The sequence below is a fragment of the Stylophora pistillata genome, chromosome 7 (assembly GCF_964205215.1).
Source record: "Stylophora pistillata chromosome 7, jaStyPist1.2, whole genome shotgun sequence".
Taxonomy (NCBI): Eukaryota; Metazoa; Cnidaria; class Anthozoa; order Scleractinia; family Pocilloporidae; genus Stylophora; species Stylophora pistillata.
Window position 1 is genome coordinate 22,431,852 of NC_142525.1, and position 20,086 is coordinate 22,451,937.

A 20,086-nucleotide genomic window follows, 5' to 3' on the forward strand; every position below is an offset into this window, starting at 1 on the left:
TGCTTCAGTTTTGGAAGGATAATCTTCGCTCTGTTAACTCCAAACCTGTATCAGATATGGCATTCCCTTTCATATCCATGTACTCGGATGCTAGTAATATAGCCTGCGCAGGTCACATTGCTGGGGTAGATGTGCACGCTCACAGGATGTTTACAGAAGCAGAACGCCAGGAGAGCGCTACTTACCGCGAGCTGTTAGCTGTTCAGTTTGTTCTTAGTTCGTTTAGTTCGTTCCTTCCTAACTCTAGGGTTAAGTGGTTTACCGATTGCCAAGGGGAGGTTAGGATTGTGCAAGTTGGGAGCATGAATTTTAATCTGCATAAATTAGCTTGCGATATTTTTTTGTTTTGTTTCAAGGTTGGAATTTATTTAGACATTGAGTGGGTGCCACGATCACTTAATTAAAAAGCAGATTTCCTCAGCAAGATTGTGGATTATGACGATTGGGAGCTTGCCCCCGGGTTCTTTCGGCAGCCGGACGTGCTTTTGGGGCCATTTACGGTGGATTGCTTTACCACCCACTACAACAAGAGGTCTAAAAATATTTTTCTAGATTCTGGAATCCTGGGACAGCGGGAGTTGACGCGTTTCAGTTCCAAGACTAGGAACACGAAAATTGCTTAGTTGTGCCACCGGTCGTACTCTTGTCAAAAGTCCTTATTTTCATGTTTCGATGCAATGTCAGGGGGACAGTAGTTGTACCTTACTGGCCGTCCGCGCCTTTCTGGCCTTTGTTGGTTCATAAGTTTTGGGACTCCGTTGTCGATTATTCATTTTTTGAGGGCCGGTTAACATAGCATCAAGGTCGTATTACGAACTCGCTTTTAGGTTCAGCCTTCTGGGACGGCTTAATCCTTGCAGTAAAACTTCAATTTTCTCGGAGCGCTGTTAGTAGCACTCCAAACTGACCTTGATTAGAGTGTCTCGTGGCGAGAGCTTCTTGTACTGTGAACCCGCTATTACATATCTCGGATCAATAGACCAGTGCTTCTTAAGCCGTTGGCACTGAGTGTTCTTGTATTCCATGCCGGTTGGCAGCTTAAACGTTTTTGTAGCCGGTTGGCAGGTTTGTTTGAGCCGGATGGCAGCCAACTTGAACCGGGTGGCTATGAGTATTTTGCCGGGCTAGGGATTTGTTTACTTCCCCCCCCCCCCTTCCCCACCTCACATTATTTCTTAGTACTTTTGTTTTCCTTAGGATTTGATAAAAGCCTCCTCTTGGGGACCGACGTGTAGGGACAGAAGACGTAAAATCGTCCTGCAAGTTTTAGCTTCTAAAGCCAACTCTTCCGTTAAAAAATATGTTACCCAGTATAGATATTTCTCCATGTACCTTAGGTCCAGAGGCGTGAAATTAGTCCTGCCTTGCGTTAGTTTATTCGTCTTAGAATACTTGTCTTATCTTCATGAAACTAAAAGATCCTATGCTGTTGTTTTCTCTGCGTTCCGGTGCGTCAAAGTGGGTCCATGATCTTATCCCTTATGGTGCACAGGGTAATCCGGTTGACACTACGCTAAATCACAATCTGGTTCTGGCCAGCAAACGAGCTTTCAGTGGGCCAGTCAACAAAAAGGAGCCCATTACCCCCAACCTGATAAATCGTATTTGTGTTCAGTTTGCCCACGAAGGCAGTAATCTTGAGGATTTACGTACAGCTTTACTGTTTGTCTTAGGATTTTATGGTCTCTTTATGATCACCGAGCTATTTGATGTGCAAGCTTGGGATATTCAAGTTCACGATGATCACCTAGAGATTAATGTTTAGAGTAGTAAATCTGATCAGTTTAGGCAAGGTAATATAGTATTTATTGCGAAGAGTGGCGGGACTACATGCCCCCACTCATTATTGTCTCCATATTTTTCCGCGGCTAGCATTGATCTCAATTCATCAGCGTACATTTTCAGAACACTTCAACCTCATAGGAAGGACAATGCGTATACTTTAGGCCCTAGGAAGCTCATTTATACTAGGTGTAGAAAACTAGTTAAGGAAGCACTCTTGGCTATAAGGAGTAAATTCGGTCAATTTTAGTGTTCGTAGCCTTAGATCCGGTGGCGCAACGTTTCTAGCTGACAATCTAGCGAAGTCAGGTTCTTTTGACGGTTACTCATGCTCCACGGTCGCTGGAAATCGGAAACAGCTAAGAATATGTATATCAAGGATTCCTTAGTCAGTAGATTACATTTGACCAGGTTGTTCCCTACCTTTGGCGTAGAAGAAATGCAACTTATTTTTTCTTTTTCTTACTTTATACAGTCATAGCTTTATATATTCTTGTAACCAAATACTTTGGCTTGTATAGCGTGTAATGGCATTAAAGCATCGTCGGGCAAGTGCTCTCGCTCTGCCTGCCTTTAGTTTGTGTCTATTTGTATGCGTCAGCGTTAAGGAAAATATTTTTCCTGCTGACGAACGTAGTGAGGGAGTAGGAAACAAGCCTTTGGCTGGTGGAAGCGAAGGTTCTATCTACTTCATTCTGAGATCAGAATGAATCCAGAAAAAGTATCCATCATCATTGGAGCATGTGCAGTTTTACATAACATTGCAATTCTGAGAAACGAACCTTTGGATGGCCATGCTGAGGCTGATGATCAGCTTAATCTTGTTTGCTTCCATGGTCCAGAGGATGGCAAGGTCATCCGAGACCACATCTGTGACACCTTTTTCTGACAAATTTTAATTTTTGTATTTCTGCCTTAAGCAGTCAGTTTTGCTTGTAATTTAACTCTCCATAAAATATAAATTCACAGATAAATTTAAGGAGTTTCTTGTTAAAAAAAAAACAAAAAAAACATTAAACTAATTTTGACTCACGAATCTTTTTTATTACGTCAAAATGCATTTTGAGAACAGAATACATTGCATGACGAGCTTTGCCCACCAAAAAAATTTATGCAAATTAGGCTAAGCCGGATCTGAGTTCCGCCTGGCAATTATTAACTGTAAGAGAAGATCTCAGTTCGCGCCCACAGCACGTTCCAGGTGTTGCGGATGAAGTTTCTGTAATTACTTTTTGGCACTTTTCGGCGTCAAAATTGCATAGTTTGGGTAACCCAAAACCCTTAAGCTGACCTTTCTTGTCATAACACGAATGTTTTCCAGAAAGGGACACGCGGTAATGTTGGTGTCACTCGTGTGCAGGCATTTTTCCAGGTAAAACCCTCGCGTGGAATCAACTCATGTTTACATTAACGCTCCTTTTATGCGCACAATGTAAGCCAAAGCAATTTTATAGTTAAACGTAAAGATCAGAATATTTTCTTCTAAGGATGATAAATGATCGACGCTGAACTAAATTATACGTTGAAGAAAATGCAAAACAGCATAACATGCAAAAGAGGAAATTTGGAAAAATACGAAGTTACGGAAACCATGAAAATCTTCGATTTTTAAGAAAGGAAATTTTTATAATTCCAAGCCAAGTAAGCTTTTCCAGTGTTTCATTCTTTAAGGCTTTGTGTAGAGCGGGGCCTTTGTTTTATAAAGCGTAAAACTTAGTGACAAGTCGAAAGGGCTCGCTCTTGGTTATGATACCAAAGAGTAGAGGGACACCACGGTGATCTTCCAGGTGTTTGATCATCGTCGCCGCTCGTGGTGTACTTCGCTACTTAGGTGAGCGAGATCGACGTTCTTCCTCTCTTTAATTCTGACAGCTGTGTGAAAGACCTCCATACAATGAAAAACGGTCGATTGTGCTTTTTCAGTGGCGGCTTTAACGCTCGTCCATACTCAGCGCTTATCCTAAACATGGCATCTCTAGCTATCTACAAGACACGCTCCGCTGTATTATTCGTCCATGTTCAACACAACAACTGCGCTAGTGAGATAGAGAATCGAAAGATCACATTGTTGCGCTCAAGGCAGAGTGCGCTAAGTTTGCCAAGTTTTACAATGGACAACAGATCGTGCGGCCTCCCGCAAGAGTAAGGACAATGTCTATCAGTTACAAGCAATGGATAAGTGGAATTGTAGAAAGTTTTAATTCGTCCGTGCATCCAAAGGCCGATGGTATGTAATTTTGCTCTTTTCCGTTTTTCACACACTCGAATAGCTGTTAAGCTTAGATTTAATTGCGGGTTGTGCAGTCAAAATGCAACGTCGCCCAACATGGTTTTAGTTAAACCAGCGTTTTCTAAGGCGCTTCCACCAAAATAATTTAGAAGGGAACAACAGCGCTAACCGATTTAATATCTTCTCAAGAACATGTCAAAGTCTATTAAAACGCAGAAATTAAAAATAGTAAGAATTGATGGTTCATGTTAAAAATCATTAAAGAACACTTCTCAGTTTGGCTCGATAGTGCTGTCACTTTGCACTAGTTGTTCAAAGTGACTTACTCATTACTTTCAGTATCTGTTCGAGCTTTTCTTCGACGAAATAGGGGACATACAAGAAATCGCAATTCACCTCTAAAACAAAAATAATAACAAGCTCTTCTCCCAATTGGACACCAGATATGACTGCGTAGTAATAATTGCGTAGTACGCGAAGTTGCAGTGTGAGAAAAATTAAGAGTGAGGAAAATAATTCTAAGTGCTGTACAGCGCGATTTTTAACATAGATTACCTAGCTAAGACCTCTTGTCTTAGATATTTAGGATAATATAGGAAGGTCCCCAAGGAATACTAACAACTCGGCGTGTAATTTTGTGATTGACAAAACCTGATAATTCAGGTTTATGTTTGAAAGGGCAAATCATTTAGTACATTTCACTCCAGAAGTAATCTCTTAGCTTCCGTAATTATTATTTTGGTTTCAAGCAAATGGTGTCGAGTTGAAAGATACTTAGTTCCTGAACATACATCCAAGCTTTGTTGGGTTCTGTCCTGGTGTACCGGTTCACAAGGGAATTACCATTGTTCTTTCTTTGCTTAGGAGTTATCGGTTAGCTATTGTGTATTGTTTGGTCTTTTGTATTGGCTCTTGTGAACCGGTACACGAGGACAGAACCCTTTGTTGGCAAGCATGCCAAATGCTTTTATGAGCGTGCGAGGGAAAAAATGCCTTTGCAGCCCCCTGTATGGAGAGAAAAATCCAAAGTTTTTTATTACAGGGATGGTAGAGTGAATGATGTTATTTCTGGTCTGAGTCATCAAAGTTCTGTAACATTAGAGTTGAAGAAAAGCTATCGGGGGAATATGGAGGTTGCTGCAAGTACTAGCTGTTAAACTCTCGACAAGCTTTACAGGCGGCCAAGGAAAGAGCATGGGGTAAGAAATCAAGCACGATTCTCACCCAGTAAACTAAAATGGTTGTTGGAAATTGAGAGGGACGAGCAACCAGAGAATTTGAAGCAATGAGGTGGCCTGATCTTTTCTCAGGCACTAAAAATGGGAAACTGACCTTGCGATTTTATGTTCCTAAAGTGATACTTTGATTTCAATGATGTGTAGTACACAGTCTAGTTGACTTGTTCGTCATGTTTCCATAAATTGAGTAGCTGTTTCTCGGCAGTTTTTGTAAGTTTGTTTTAAAAAACGATAAAATGTGTTTTGCATTTAGAGGAACAAACTTGTCTGTAGAAGGCTAAGATTAAACCCTGAATACAACAAAATGACCCTGTAATGTTAATGCAATTCATGTCTAGCTGGGCGCACTATACTCTGATGCCCTTCATTCTGTTGTAACCAAATTCAGAGGGAAAAAAACACCTGGAGAAACTCTTAGAGGGATAATATCTGTGGACTTTCACCATTTCTATGGTCATCAGGAATGACAAAATAAAGCAGTAACTGTTCACAAAAGTCTTAATTCACTTAACTGAAAGAATAATGAGTTGGAGGGAACTATAGATCACTTTTTCCCAAGCATCTCTAATAATTCATGATGGAAATAATAACATTGATAACATTAATAATGATAATAATAATAATAACAATGATAAAAATATTTACAATAGTTATGGAAATAATGTTCATTATCCTGATGGTTATAATTCCTATGATTATTTCCATTAATCTAATCATTATTATTATCATTTATATTACTATTATGATTATTTCAATGTTTATCTACGAACAAAATGGCGTTATTGTTAGTCTAGCTGAATGAGGATCCAAGTGATTGAAACTGGGGCAAAAAAAAATTAAGAAAAGACAGAAAAACCCCAAAAACTGTTCAGGACTGCAATTCTTGAGTTGGCTCATTGTGAAAGGTTTTGGGACTTCATTAAGCTAGTGCTGTCTGCAGTGGGCCCTGTGTCAAAGAGAGAAGAGTAGCAGCTGAATTAACAATAATAATAATAAGGACAATGATAGCATTGACTGACCAAAGTCACCCTATGACTAATAACAGATGATACGTGACAAACAGCATAAGCAACACACTTTTCAAAACAAAAAGAGCAAGCTAAAACTGCCATCAGATAAAAATAACTGTCCATAAAAGAATGACAGCATAGAGCTGAAAAAAATAAGGACTGGTTCTGCCATCAGATAACAACAGTCCATAGACTGACTACCCAAGAGAAACAGAACAGATTGGTGGTTCTGCCATCAGATAACAACAGCCCATAATGGACTGACTACCCAAGAGAAACAGATCCACCTGTTAGTTCTGCCATCAGATAACAACAGTCCATGGACTAACTACCCAAGAGAAACAGAACCAGGCAGGTGGTTTTGAATCAGAAAACAACTATTTAAGACATTAGCCCTCTGTACAATGTGTCTTAGAAAATCTTTTGCATTCTAACAATCTATTGAAGAGACAAACTTTCAGAAACACTTGAATTTCTATTTGGGGGAGGGGGGAGGAATTAAATGAAAATCTACTTGCCTCAGCATGCCATCCTCACTGAGCAGCCTATTTCAATTTGAAAATGATGATCACAATCATAAAGATAATGATAATGATAACAATAACAAATCATTATTATTATCATTTATATTACTATTATGATTATTTCAATGTTTATCTATGAACAAAATGGTGTTATTGTTAGTCTAGCTGAATGAGTATCCAAGTAATTGAAACTGAGACAAATTTATCTCAAGAAAAGACAGGAAAACCCCAAAAACTGTTCAGGACTGCAATTCTTGAGTTGGCTCATTGTGAAAGCTTTTGGGACTTCATTAAGCTAGTGCTGTCTGTAGTGGGCCCTGTGTCAAAGAGAGAAGAGTAGCAGCTGAATTAACAATAATAATAATAAGGACAATGATAGCAATGATTGACCAAAGTGCCTCTGACTAATAACAGATGATACGTGACAAACAGCATAAGCAACACACTTTTCAAAACAAAAAGAGCAAGCTAAAACTGCCATCAGATAAATATAACTGTCCATAAAAGACTGACAGCATAGAGCTGAAAAAAAATAGGGACTGGCTCTGCCATCAGATAACAACAGTCCATAGACTGACTACCCAAGAGAAACAGAACAGATTGGTGGTTCTGCCATCAGATAACAACAGCCCATAATGGACTGACTACCCAAGAGAAACAGATCCACCTGTTAGTTCTTCCATCAGATAACAACAGTCCATGGACTAACTACCCAAGAGAAACAGAACTAGGCAGGTGGTTTTGAATCAGAAAACAACTACTTAAGACAAGCCCTCTGTACAATGTGTCTTAGAAAATCTTCTGCATTCTAACAATCTATTGAAGAGACAAACTTTCAGAAACACTTGAATTTCTACTTGGGGCGGGGGGGGGGGGGGGGTAAATAAATGAAAATCTACTTGCCTCAGCATGCCATCCTCATTGAGCAGCCTATTTCATTTTGAAAATGATTCAATCACAATCATAAAGATAATTATAACAATAACAAAATCATTAATAATAAAGATAATTATAATAATCATAACTATAACTACAATGACAAAGTCCGTGTTAGTCTGGCCTCTACCTTGCAGAAAATACAGCCCACCAACTGAAGCTGAATTCTTTAAAGGAATTGTATTGCAATTGGTCATTGGGGCACTCCAGCCACCTCACCACGACAAGGTACGAACATTGAGGTGGAAAAAAGGGGTCTGTAAAATTGACTCCGTGCTGATTCGAGATGAGAAACCCGTGTTCGAAGCTTCTTCAGTTCCACTCCAAGGGAATTTACTCTAGCTGATCTTTCGGTAAATTAGGAAGCGAGCTCTTCGGAGTCGTGACCGAGTTTGGCGCCAAAAGATAAATTTTTCGCGCCTTCGGGCTTCTAGTGTAACGGAGTTCACCAGATTTACGATAGTCATAAGTCCCGCAGAATTAATAAGTTCGTCGGGGATTGTTTTATTACGAAGAAGATAGACCAGCTATTAGACCGAACGTGAACGCAACGTTAACGAGGTCGGAAATCCTGGCTAACCCCACTACTCCGAACGATGATTTGGCCGGCTGAAGTTCCCGCGTCGCCTCACTTTGGATTTCGTCGGGAAATATCTTAAATACATCGCGTATGAAATATTTACACAAAGTAACGTCACATACCTCTTTCAAAAGTAGATACCAATGCTTGCAAGGGTCAAGTGTGGCACTTGTAATCCTGCAAAGACTCTGCGTGGTTAAGTTAGCCGGTGGAAAGCCGCACGTCGAAAATCCGACTGCCTCTATGACTTCATTTCGAATGGTTTCGAAATCGAAAACATGATGCTTTTCGACATTAAAAATCTCGTCGAGGTTTAATATTATAATATTGGTAAGAATTTAACCAGGATACGAGGCCAAGTCGTGCGATCGCCACAGGTTTTGTACCAAAACAATAACATCGTGTACTACGATCGCAAAGCGTGAACACTGATCGATCCACCAAGTGACGCAATACTGGAAATTCGATACGGTTGTTATTCAGGTCGTACGGCACATGAAAATTGCGATATCTTTTGTTAAGCGAAAGAATCATACCTAAATAAACGAAAGAGAGGCTTTTTAGAATACGGCGCCTGGCAGGTATTGCCTCTTCTGTGAAAAGGAGGGATCTTTGAAAGACTACGTGATTAAAAATGTCGTTATAAGGAAATAGGCAGAAACAGAGAAAACGCAGTAATTTATGACCATTACGCGCACAGCAAACTTCATTTCATTTCATGATTTTAATTTTCATTGCCAACAGATGACCCCGCGTTAACTCGCACGCAATCGCGTATCTCTCGTGGATTCGTGGGCGCTAATCTGTGTAATTACATTGTGGTGTAATTAATGTGATGACATCCACCCAACGCCTTCTTCCCCAAACCTTGGCATCAGTTTACGATGCCTGCTGAGAATTTTTTTCTTGAGCAAAGCTCGTCATGGTATGTTTCATGATAAATTATACAAGAACAACATTTGCCCAAAATATTTTTTTTCGGAGGACTTCTTACACTATTCCTCATTTAAAATGAATCAGTGTCGGCAGCTAAAAACTTTGCATTTAATGCAGTATGAGCCATACCAGGGGATTGTACGTGTGCTTTAGTGCTGTCATTAGTGTTGTTTACAATTTTTTGAGCACACAGGTTACAAATGATCTTATCTCTATACGCATGCCGTGGGAGAACTGTTTTACAGTTCTCAACAGCTACCACATGTTTAACATGGAGCTGGCGCTTATATCGGGTGCTATCATCTTTATTGCCATCACTTACCTTTGAACTATGCGGTCCACTCTGGTTGCCATGGGTTTTGGTCCGTCCTTTATCGTGTGGATTGACCTATTTTATACTCGTGTGCAAAGTGCTGTAAATGTTAATGGTTACTTGACTCCCTTCTTTAGTCTTTCTCGTGGTGTCCGGCAGGGGTGTACAGTATCTCCACTCTTGTATGTTCCTGTTTCGGAGGTCCTTGCTTGTAGCATTCGTGCAGACCCCCGTATTAAGGGTCTGTCTCTCCCAGGTTGTCCTCCGCTGTCTCCCATCTCTCAGTACGCGGATGACACATCTCTCATACTTACCTCGGATGAAGGCATCTCGGCTGCTCTTGACATATATAGGTGTTATGAACTAGCTTCTGGATCGAGGATTAACCTCTCCAAATCTAAGGGTCTCTGGTTGGGTGGATGGCGGGGTCGCACGGACCCCCCAGTTCCTTTTGACTGGTCTCCTGTCAAGCTCAAGGTGCTGGGGGTTTTCATTGGCCCCGGTAACCTTGAGGAAGACAACTGGCGCCCTCGCATCAATGCGGTGGACCATGTTCTCAAGTCTTGGCGTGCTCGTGTTCTGTCTTTTCGTGGCAAGGCCCTCGTTATTAACGCTCTTGCCCTCTCCCGGGTTTGGTATGTGGCCTCTCTTATCCACATGCCGGCCTGGGTGGAGGTGGTGCTCTCTCGTCTGGTTTTTTCCTTCTTTTGGTCAGGCAAGCGTGAGCTCGTCTCTCGCTCTGCCGTTGTTCAATCCCCCCTTTTTGGGGGTTTTTCTGTGGTGGACGTTCAGTCTAAGGTGAGGGCCCTCCTAGGCCAATGGGTGAGGAGATTTGTCTCTTCTCCTTCCAGTTGGGTCGCTCTCATATTTTTTTGGTTTAATTCCTTGTTTGGTGTCTCTCCTTTTGTTGTGTTTTCTCGTCCTTTTAGTTTTGACCTTAGGGTCTTGCCACCCTTCTATCAAGCTCTGGTACTGGCGTGGCGTAAGCTCGACGGGGCTTTCGCCACGTCCAAAAACTCTCTGGTTTATGGTTCTTCGTGTCCTCTTGTCTGTTCTCCTGTCTTAACCATGTCTGCCAAGTCTTGTTACCTGTACCTTCTCTCTGAGAACATGGTCCAGCCTCATTGTGTTCTAAAGTTTGAGTTCATCTACCCCAATCTCGACTGGCCTGCCACGTGGCGCGCCTTATCTTTCTTTCATCTTGATCGCCGTGTTATCGATCTGAATTGGAAGATTGCACACGGCGTCCTGTACACCGCCCGGCGTCTTTCCTCGTTTGGTTTGTCTATTCCCCTCTCTTGTTTTTGTGGGCCCCGGGTCGAGTCGCTCGAGCATCTGTTCTTTTATTGTCCACTTGCTCAGAGTGTTCTCGCCTGGGTGCAGTCTTTGCTATTTTGTTTCTCTCCTATGTGTCCTGTCATCACTCTTCGTCATGTCCTTTTTGGCTTTAACTCTGGTGACCTCGTTTCTGTTCCGCGTCTTTTTGTCTATCTTCTCAATGTCTCTAAGTTTTGTATCTGGCAGTGTAGAAATGATTTCCGGTTTCGTGATACTCGTCCTAGCGCCGTGGCGGTGATTGCATCCATCAAGGCCCGCCTGAAGTCCTACCTACCAGTCTCCTTCAGGCGGTGCAAGTCTAACAGGCGTCGTCGCGTGTTCTATCGGCAGTGGTGTGCCCGTGGTGTCATTGCATCCGTGCATGGTGACTCCCTCCGGTTTGCTTTTTAGCTGTTTTGGTTTTTGTTGTGCCTCCCCTTGGCTGGCTAGGGGCTATGATTATTGTTTTGGTTTTTTCTGGTGCCTCCCCTTGTCTGGCTAGGGGCTATGATTATCGTTTTGGTTTTTTCCAGTGCCACCCTTTGGCTGGCTAGGGGCTATTATTATCGTTTTGGTCTGCTAAGCTTAATCATCCTCTTTATTGAGGAAACTTTTTCATAACAGATATGGTTTTCAAAAAGGACCTCGAAACTAGATATATATAGTAGAAACAAGAAAGCAATAAAATTGCAAAGAGATTAAAAGGATACAAAAAATGCATAAAAATTAAAAATCAAAAATATATTAAAAATAAGTATAAATAAAAATTAAACGTAAGTAGCTATATTAAAAACTTAAAAACATTACGTCTAAAACTATTGACATTCTTTGAGTCTTTGATAGTCTGACTGAGGGAGTTAAAATCGGAAACGGCATGATATTGTGATCTTTGCTTCCCCCAATTTCTTTTGACACGCGGTAATCTAAAATTGCCTTTGTTACGTGTATTATGCTTATGAAGTACGTCTTGTCTAATCAAGTCCATATTGTGATTAATTAGGCCATTGATGCATTTGTATACGTGTACACATCTTCTTTGAAATCGCCTTTTCTCTAGAAGCAGCCACTTGAGAACGGCTAATGCCTCAGTGGAGGATGAGTACAATGGTCTATTTAAAATAACTTTAGCGGCCTTATTTTGCAAAACTTGCAAACTAGACATAAGGGTAATATTATGTTTATCGCCCCATACTAGATCAGCATATTCAAAAAGGGGCATAACAAGACCTTTATAGAAAAGTAAACGCGCCCTGAAAGGCAATAAATGCTTTATACGCTTGAGAAGCCCAAGCCTCTGATTGATTTTCCCAGTTAGGTGTTCAATATGATCTGTCCATGTGAAATCCGAAGATATATGTATACCGAGGTATTTAAAGCTGCGAACATTACTTACACTATGATCTAAAATTGAAACAGACAAATCTACTTTGCTTTCGCGTTTCCTATTACTACCGATAAGCATACATTTAGTTTTGTCCAAATTTAAAGTCAGCTTGTGATCATGAAGCCATTTCGCCACACCTTGTAGATCGTTATTTAACTTATCACTCAACTCCTTTGAGGATGTACCATAGCAATAAATCACAGTATCGTCTGCATAAAGTGACGCGTAGCAGGAGTTAAGCACATTTGGCAAGTTATTTATGTAAATCACAAATAACAAAGGCCCTAAAATACTACCCTGTGGCACCCCATACGTGACTGGAAGTTCCTCAGATAACTCATTTCCACATTAAGTGCGCTGTTGTCTACCAGTTAAGTAAGAACGGAACCAGCAAAGAGCTGTTTCAGAAAGGCCGATCTCGGATAGCTTGGATAACATTATTTGATGGTCTACCGTGTCAAATGCCTTGGTTAGATCGATGAACACAGCCCCGCAAAGCTTTCCTTGTTCCATGTTTAAGAGCACCTCATCGGCAAATGAGGTCAAAGCTGTTGTGGTTGAGAGACCCTTCCGGAAACCAAACTGCTTGTTGGACAATAAATTATTGGTAATCAAGTACTGATACAGCTGCAAGTGTACCGCTCTCTCCAAAATCTTACTTAATGAAGGGAGGATTGAGATGGGGCGGTAGTTGGAAACGTTAGTCCTGTCACCTGACTTAAACAATGCCGTGATTTTCGCGCATTTCCACAATTTGGGAAATTGACCAGTGCGAATTGAAAGATTCAAAAGTTTAACAACAGATGGTGCAATAGTGTGGGCTGAGATTTTAAGAAGTCTCGCGCTAATTTTGTCAAGACCAATCGCTTTGTTTGTCTTCAATGACAAAAGCTGCTCAAGCACAAATGATTGATCCAATTCAGTCAAATCGAACTGGAAAAGCGAGTGTTTTGAAATGGAATTTAAATTCAAGGCAGAAGTTGGTATTCTATTTGCTAGAATTCGACCAATGGAAGCAAAGAAGCTATTCATTGAAGAAGCAATGGATTGGGATGTTATATGCTGAACGCCATCAGAGATAATACACTGAATACTCTCTGAAGATGAGTTCCGATTGCATGCTTCGTTCACTGCTTTCCACACCTTTTCTGAGTTACCATTTGCTTCCTCGATCATGTCACTGTAATATTTAGACTTGGCAGTACGTACTAAGCCATTAACCTTGTTCCTAAGCTTTGCATACATTGACCAAAGACGCGCCGAGTTCGATTTTCGCGCCTTTCTATGCACCCAGTCACGTTCTTTCATAGTATCACTTATTTGACTGTTCATCCATGGAAGAGGCGTTCCCTTGACACGCCTTCGTTTCACTGGTGCGTGTTGATCAGCAACCTCCGAAAACATTTTGTTCCACACAAACAAGGCATCGTCGACGTTGTCCTCGTTTTCAACAATATGCCAGGGAATATCCCTAAGATCATCATTAAATAAAGTCGGATTGAAATTTTTATAGGAGCGATTCTCGAGTATTCTCGGTTTAGCCTTTGCTGTAACACCAGCTTTAATTATGCAAAATACCAGAAAATGGTCGCTGAGCGGTACCGGAACAACACCTGATTTGACAATGCGGTGTTCATTATTAGCAAAGAGCAAGTCGATCATTGTCCGCGAGGTGTCAGTTATGCGCGTCGGTTCTTTTATTAACTGATTGAAGTTGTAGGCCCGCGAAAAGTTAAGAAGTTCTTGTTTATCTCTTCTTGCCAATCTAGAACTCGCCATCATGTCTGCGTTAAAATCGCCTAGAATCACCACATCCGATTTTTCCAGATCCACAGATGACATTATTATTGTGAGTGCGTTCTACTTGGAGTGAGTGTGTAATTTTTAGGTGAGGTGGGGTTCGATTCCCCAGCGAGGTTGGCGTCTGGTGACCCTCGTTTCTGGTGGACCCCATCCCTAAGGCATTGCACGCCTGCCATAGGTTGGGCTTAGACATGTAGGTCGGCGGGCACTGCACCTCCCTTCATCGTGGGCCCGGCCGTCCACCTTAAACATAAAAAAAAAACTTACCTTTGAACTCAAACAGAAAGCGCAAAAGAGACCTCGCTGGCTACGCCGTGCTAACGTGTGGCCGTGCGTCTGGTTCATATTCATTAGAGATGATGCTGGTGCAGGTGACAATTTAACATTCTAATTGCTAAAAAGTGGGAAGAAAAATTTTCCCGATTGCCATTGTATTTACTGGCAGTGTCTTTATGTACATATATATTTGGCGTAAAGGAGCTTGTATTTTAGCTTGACACAAGCTTAAAGTAGGGTTTACACAAGCTTTACGCAAAACGTAAAGGTGTTACGTAAAGTTGGTGTTTCATTACGCCAGCTTTATATGTACGCGTAAAGGTGCCGTAAAGCTGAACTTTTCGTAGAGTAAAGGAAGCGTAAAGTTGTGTAAACTTAAACTATACGCTAACTTTACGCTGTCATTACGCTCACGTAAATTTGATTTTTCATTCTGGGTAAAACTTCACTGTCTCATGCAAAGCTCTATGGAGACTGAAAAGAAATTGAGCTCGCTTTAAAAATACCTTTAATTCGATATTCTGAAGCCCAGGAACTGTTGAAATCATTTTCGAGGTCGGTGTTAGCTCCCATCACTAAAAGGGGGTCTGATGTTCGCTCGCAGTCAGGACAGCAACGCTGTGGGAGACGTAATTTATATTTTAAGTTAGGATTTCGCGAATGGTTGGGTGTGTCTACCGTTTCTTACGGCGCCACATCTTACAGCGAAACATGAGAAGATGCTTCGAGTTCCAAAAGAAGATTAGACACTTTGACATCGGGCTCAGACCACGAACATTTTGGCTATTTCACGTTGCGGTTTTGCAAAGGATGGCTAAGAAATGTACAAAATTTAAAAAACAATTGCTGGGCTTTGTTCTGCCCTTAGAATTAGGTATTTTTCTGTCAGTGCCTTATTGCCACTGCCGTCCTGTCCATAACGTTACTGTCTGAGGGGTGGAATGTTAATATTGGTGAAAAAGTGCACAGGTTTAATTTTCAAATATTACTCAAAGAAAAAGTTGGATACAACATTTTTTTATGCACTCGCGGCTTACCTTGTTCTTAAGACGATTGTTGGAGGCTTATTAGTAATCAGAAGATCTTACTTGAATTAAAATGTCTCTAACTGAGCAAGATATATTAGGGACCTTGAGGAGACCACAAAGGCAACGGTAACTAAGATTTGGCAAAACAAAAGATCCAATGGGCAGAAGGAAAGCTCAGCACGAGCATTTGAAAACTTTATAAAGTGTTTTAAGTTGTCCTCTGCAAAAAAGAAACATAACATAACGTATATAGAAATCCACGCTTTCATGGTTAAACGAACACATTATTTCCATCAATGTCCAATCGGTAAAACTTTTATACTTAAGGTTTTTCAATACTCTCATTTCATATTACATAAAATTTTATTTTAGAAATGCTTTTGTTCTTTAAATTCTTGTAATTCAGCCTCAGGAGGCTGCTAATTTGAATATTTTAATTACCAATCTAGTATCTGTCTATCTATATATCTAGTATCTATCGATCTATTTATATATCTATCTAATATCTTAGATATTTGCATTGTCTGAGAACGGAAACCCCGAAGGCAAAATATTTAAGTTTTCATTTAATCCATTGTTGGTCCATGATCATTGAATGCGATCACTTTCTAGGGTCTCATGTGATTCGAACGTAGTTAAGGAACGCGTTATCTTTATAGCTCTCTTCTCTGGACGTCGTGACGATTTCAGACAATGTGGCACTAGTACCTAGAAACACAATGGAACGTTAACAGCCTGGGGTGTAACTACAATTTGCGAAGTCCAATAACATCTGATACTATTACTAACATAATGTAAATTTAGTACATTGTAAAGCTTTTTTGATCATATTGGTGACTGTGCAGTGATTGCATCCGTCATCGTGTTGGAGTTAAATCAAAGATTGTATTGTTGAATAGGCTAGCTTTCACGTTAGTTTTCAACATGAATTTTAAAAAGCTTAGTTGCACATGAGTTTTGGTCCTTGCGGTCTGATTTAACTCCGCCGAAGCAGGTCTCGTGGACCAGGAAATCGTGACGAGTTTGTTTTCCGCGGCCGCAGCCAAGTGATGCTGACCGAATTATTTCCCTTTGCTGTATATTTCGGTCCAGTTAAAGTACCGTAAAAACCTACCGTCGCAAGATTTTGCGTAGAAAGTCTAAAAATTGTTCAAGATAGGCCAAAATCTTTTATTAAACAACACTTTTCAAAGTCTTAGTTGAAGTGAGAAAGATCACTCTGTTACTTTCCAGCCATAATTCGCATTGCGTTTAGGAACGAAGTATCCTAACTGCTAAGCTAATTTCGTCGCTTGAGAGAGCTGCATTCTAATTGTCTTTCGAAATAAGTCCTAAGTATATTTACTTTTCATTTTGAGCTCTTTTGAGCATATGTTTCTTATTTCCACCCAGTCAATTTCGCGTTAAAAATAAATTTGCCTGAAACTGTCGGCAGAAAGACTTTACTTAGGAGCGGGAGGTCTGTATGGGAGAATCTTAACCGAGGTCGCCAGTACAGACCGAATGCAGAGAGGTCTATACCAGCAACCGAGGTCAAGATTCTCTCATACATGACAGACAGACATCTTAAGACAGACATCTTTATTTATACAGGATAGCCCCTTCAGTGTAGTAAACACTGGTATCAACAGGGGTCCTGTTACCCACCCATTCCACCCCAAGGGAGGACATCCATTACAGAGTAATCTCGTGCATGGGAAATTGACATCTCCTGCCCCTAACCCTGCAGGAGACGGGACCTCCATTTATTCGTCCCTATCCGAGAAGACTAGAATATCTAACCATTTCTTGATGTTATAGAAAGGTAGCATATTCTTCTCAATTACTTTAAGACCCTGAGTGTTAGTCCGGCCGGGGCCATCATACTAACCTAGCTCGGTTAATATGATGTTTATTATATGAGTGTGCCTTATATGCCAATTTTTTATACTCTTTGTACCTTTTTTTTCTAGACCGGTCTAGATGCCGGTCTAGATGGAAAAATCTAGACCGCTTACAATTTTGATTTCAGCCAATCAAATTCGTGAATTCGGTAGGTCCTAGTCCTTGTGAGACACAGCCATATAATAATGTTATATTTATTATTTTTCGAAATCATTCTTTTCATTTTGAACTCGTAACGCCAGAATTTCTCTGCTCCATTACCATTAATGTATCTGACACTTTTCTCCAAAATTGTTCCCACATAATTTCCGTTACCATAAATCTGTCATTTTCCAGGTAAGTCTTTCAAATTTGTTGAAAATACTATTGGTACTACCGAGAAAATCGCTTTTCAGAAATTTCTCAGCTTGTGATAAATGTATGTAATGGATGAATCGCGTTATTAAACCTGTTACTATTTTGAGACGCTAATACGGCTTTTTATTATCCACTACCCTCCGTAGAGTACAAATAACGTCATAGACGTGTAAAAATATCACGCGGTACTTGTACTCCAGAGAACTGGTCAGACAAATTTTCTCGCGTCGCGAAGTGTGGTTCTTTTCAATCTCCAAAGGATTTTTTGGGGAAATGATTCAGTGCGATTTAATCAAATTTTAAAGATGGATAAAATGAGCTGATTTGACGGTGCCGTCAGTTATTCGAAAATGTACACATTCACACGCAAACTCAATTGTTTCGTATTTTACATCCACTCTACAGCTTATTTAACATAATATCATCTTACTCTCCTTATTGAAATACAACAAGAGAGGATTGCAGTCCTAAAATTGTTGCATTGCTCCCTCAACAGAGATATAACAGCTTGGCAGGATAGTCAACACCTCCTGATAATGATTGTTTACAAAGCGTATGACGGGGTTTCTCTATTCCCATTTCGTTGAAATACTTCACGTAAGAGATCTTTGTTTAAACCTAAGTCTACAACCGAACCGTGAACCAAATGTAAGCGGAATGTAACTAGTTCAGAAACACGTTTCACGTGTGCGGAATAACGCTAGTTAATTCAAAAGTAGGTCTACTGAAATAAAACGCAAAAACATTGGACTGTAAAGCACGTGGCTACAGGAACTAAGGTTGAGTGTTACATATACGAAAGAGGAGCAAACAATTATCTAACTCCGACTATGATTCAATTTATCTTAATTGAATGTTTCATGGTACTTGGATGGATGAAGCCTATTTTAGGACAAAAAAGAGCAAAAGATCTGCAAAGGGCATAGCCCATCATGCACCACTGCAGGTGTGCAACAGAGATAAGTGTAGTGTTTGAATATTTGTTTACTTAAAAGAAGTTTTGTAAGGGTCAAACCACGACTTTCGCTGAAATTTTTGTACTAGCCAACGTTCAACAGCTTTATATCTGTACTGTTTCTCCCCCAGAGGCTACTGTGCCTCGGTTAAGTTACTCGTGCCAGTAGTAAGACTACGACCCAGGTAGCACACGTTCACATTATTCGCACTCATCTTTAATCTCCCGACAGTGGTCCAAAAAAAAATCACGCCTGGAAATGAAACCATTTCTGCGTATCTCAGAACTCAAGAAACGCTTCGAGTAATCATTGCACCAGCTGATACAGCAGACTCGAGTGCGAGTCGGTATACCTACATCAGACAAATACGATACTTGCATTTTGGAAACAGTGGCTTTGAAAAACTACCTCAACTAGTTAGTTATTTGGTATTCTTTCCCAAGAAGGTAGCCAAGTAAGCAGTGATCTATCCTCCTCACATATGGTCGGGTCCAAAGCCATTAATGCATTATATGGTGAAATATCATAGAGCGTAGCTGATGCGTAATGACAAATTTAACATAAACCTGTTGTCGGGTCAGACCAGAATGTTCACGCCCATTGGGGAAAGACTGACATCTAGATTTAACTAGAAAAAAGAAAGTAAACAAACCCATGTTTTTCCCATCTCCTTAATATTTCCTTCCAAGATGATAAATTTAAGAAGTGAATGACTACTTCTCATCGAAGTCCAAAGCCAATCAATGCTTTATGTGGCGATATATTATTGAGCATGGTTTGATATTTCAAAAGGAACTCGGCAACTCGAACTTAGAGCCTCCCGTCTACCCCAAACCAAGCGTTGCACTAGGCGAGGGACAAACAGTCATGGTATGTATGCCAACAGGATGAAAGAATATGGTTGCTTGGCTAAGAATTAGGTCGACTTCGTCTTTTGGCCCGGAAAACCGAGACAAGCTCTCATATCCACCTCAAACAAGCAAGAAGAGGTATAATTACTGTTTCCCGTTTTCTAGACCGTTTGTCGAAGTCACAGTGCACTCTTACTGTAGTTTTGAACGAGCAGCAGATATCCTTATAAGAAGAACGACACGCGCTGCTGTTGCAGAGTTCACATATTTTCTCTGCAATTCGTTTTATGCCAGTTTCAAGGTAATTTCTATGATTAATCAAACAATCTATAGCGATTAAAATAGTAAGGAAGAGAAAACAAATACGATTAAATCTTTCATCGTCTTAAAAAATACTTATAAATCATTTAAAATCCTGACCTCTATTCAAGGCAATTGTCATCTCGACCGGTTCCTTTTCATACAAAGCCCCAAGTGTTTCTAAATACTCAGTGTGGTATCAGCGATTAACGATAAAAGCACCCCTCTGAATTTCATTAAATAAGTTTGACTTTAACTCATTTTGAAAACAACATACTGTCAACCGAAGAAAATTAAGTAAGAGTGCAGGGAAGTTGAAATCTTATCCACAGTAAAATACAGTAATATTGTAGCAGGCAGTGGTTTTAATCACCGAACTAG

General features: G+C 40.5%; 2 protein-coding genes across 2 annotated transcripts in view; one reads left to right on the forward strand and one right to left on the reverse strand.

Annotated features, from left to right (window-relative positions):
• Nucleotides 1-20,086, forward strand: part of LOC111329877 (uncharacterized) — a 56,185-nt gene that overhangs the window by 17,474 nt on the left and 18,625 nt on the right. The window lies entirely within an intron of this gene.
• LOC148727115 (uncharacterized) lies at nucleotides 11,641-12,606 on the reverse strand. The gene has a single exon (XM_088729095.1). The coding sequence runs from the start codon at nucleotides 12,326-12,328 to the stop codon at nucleotides 11,648-11,650; it is 681 nt and encodes a 226-aa protein (XP_088585221.1). The 5' UTR covers nucleotides 12,329-12,606; the 3' UTR covers nucleotides 11,641-11,647.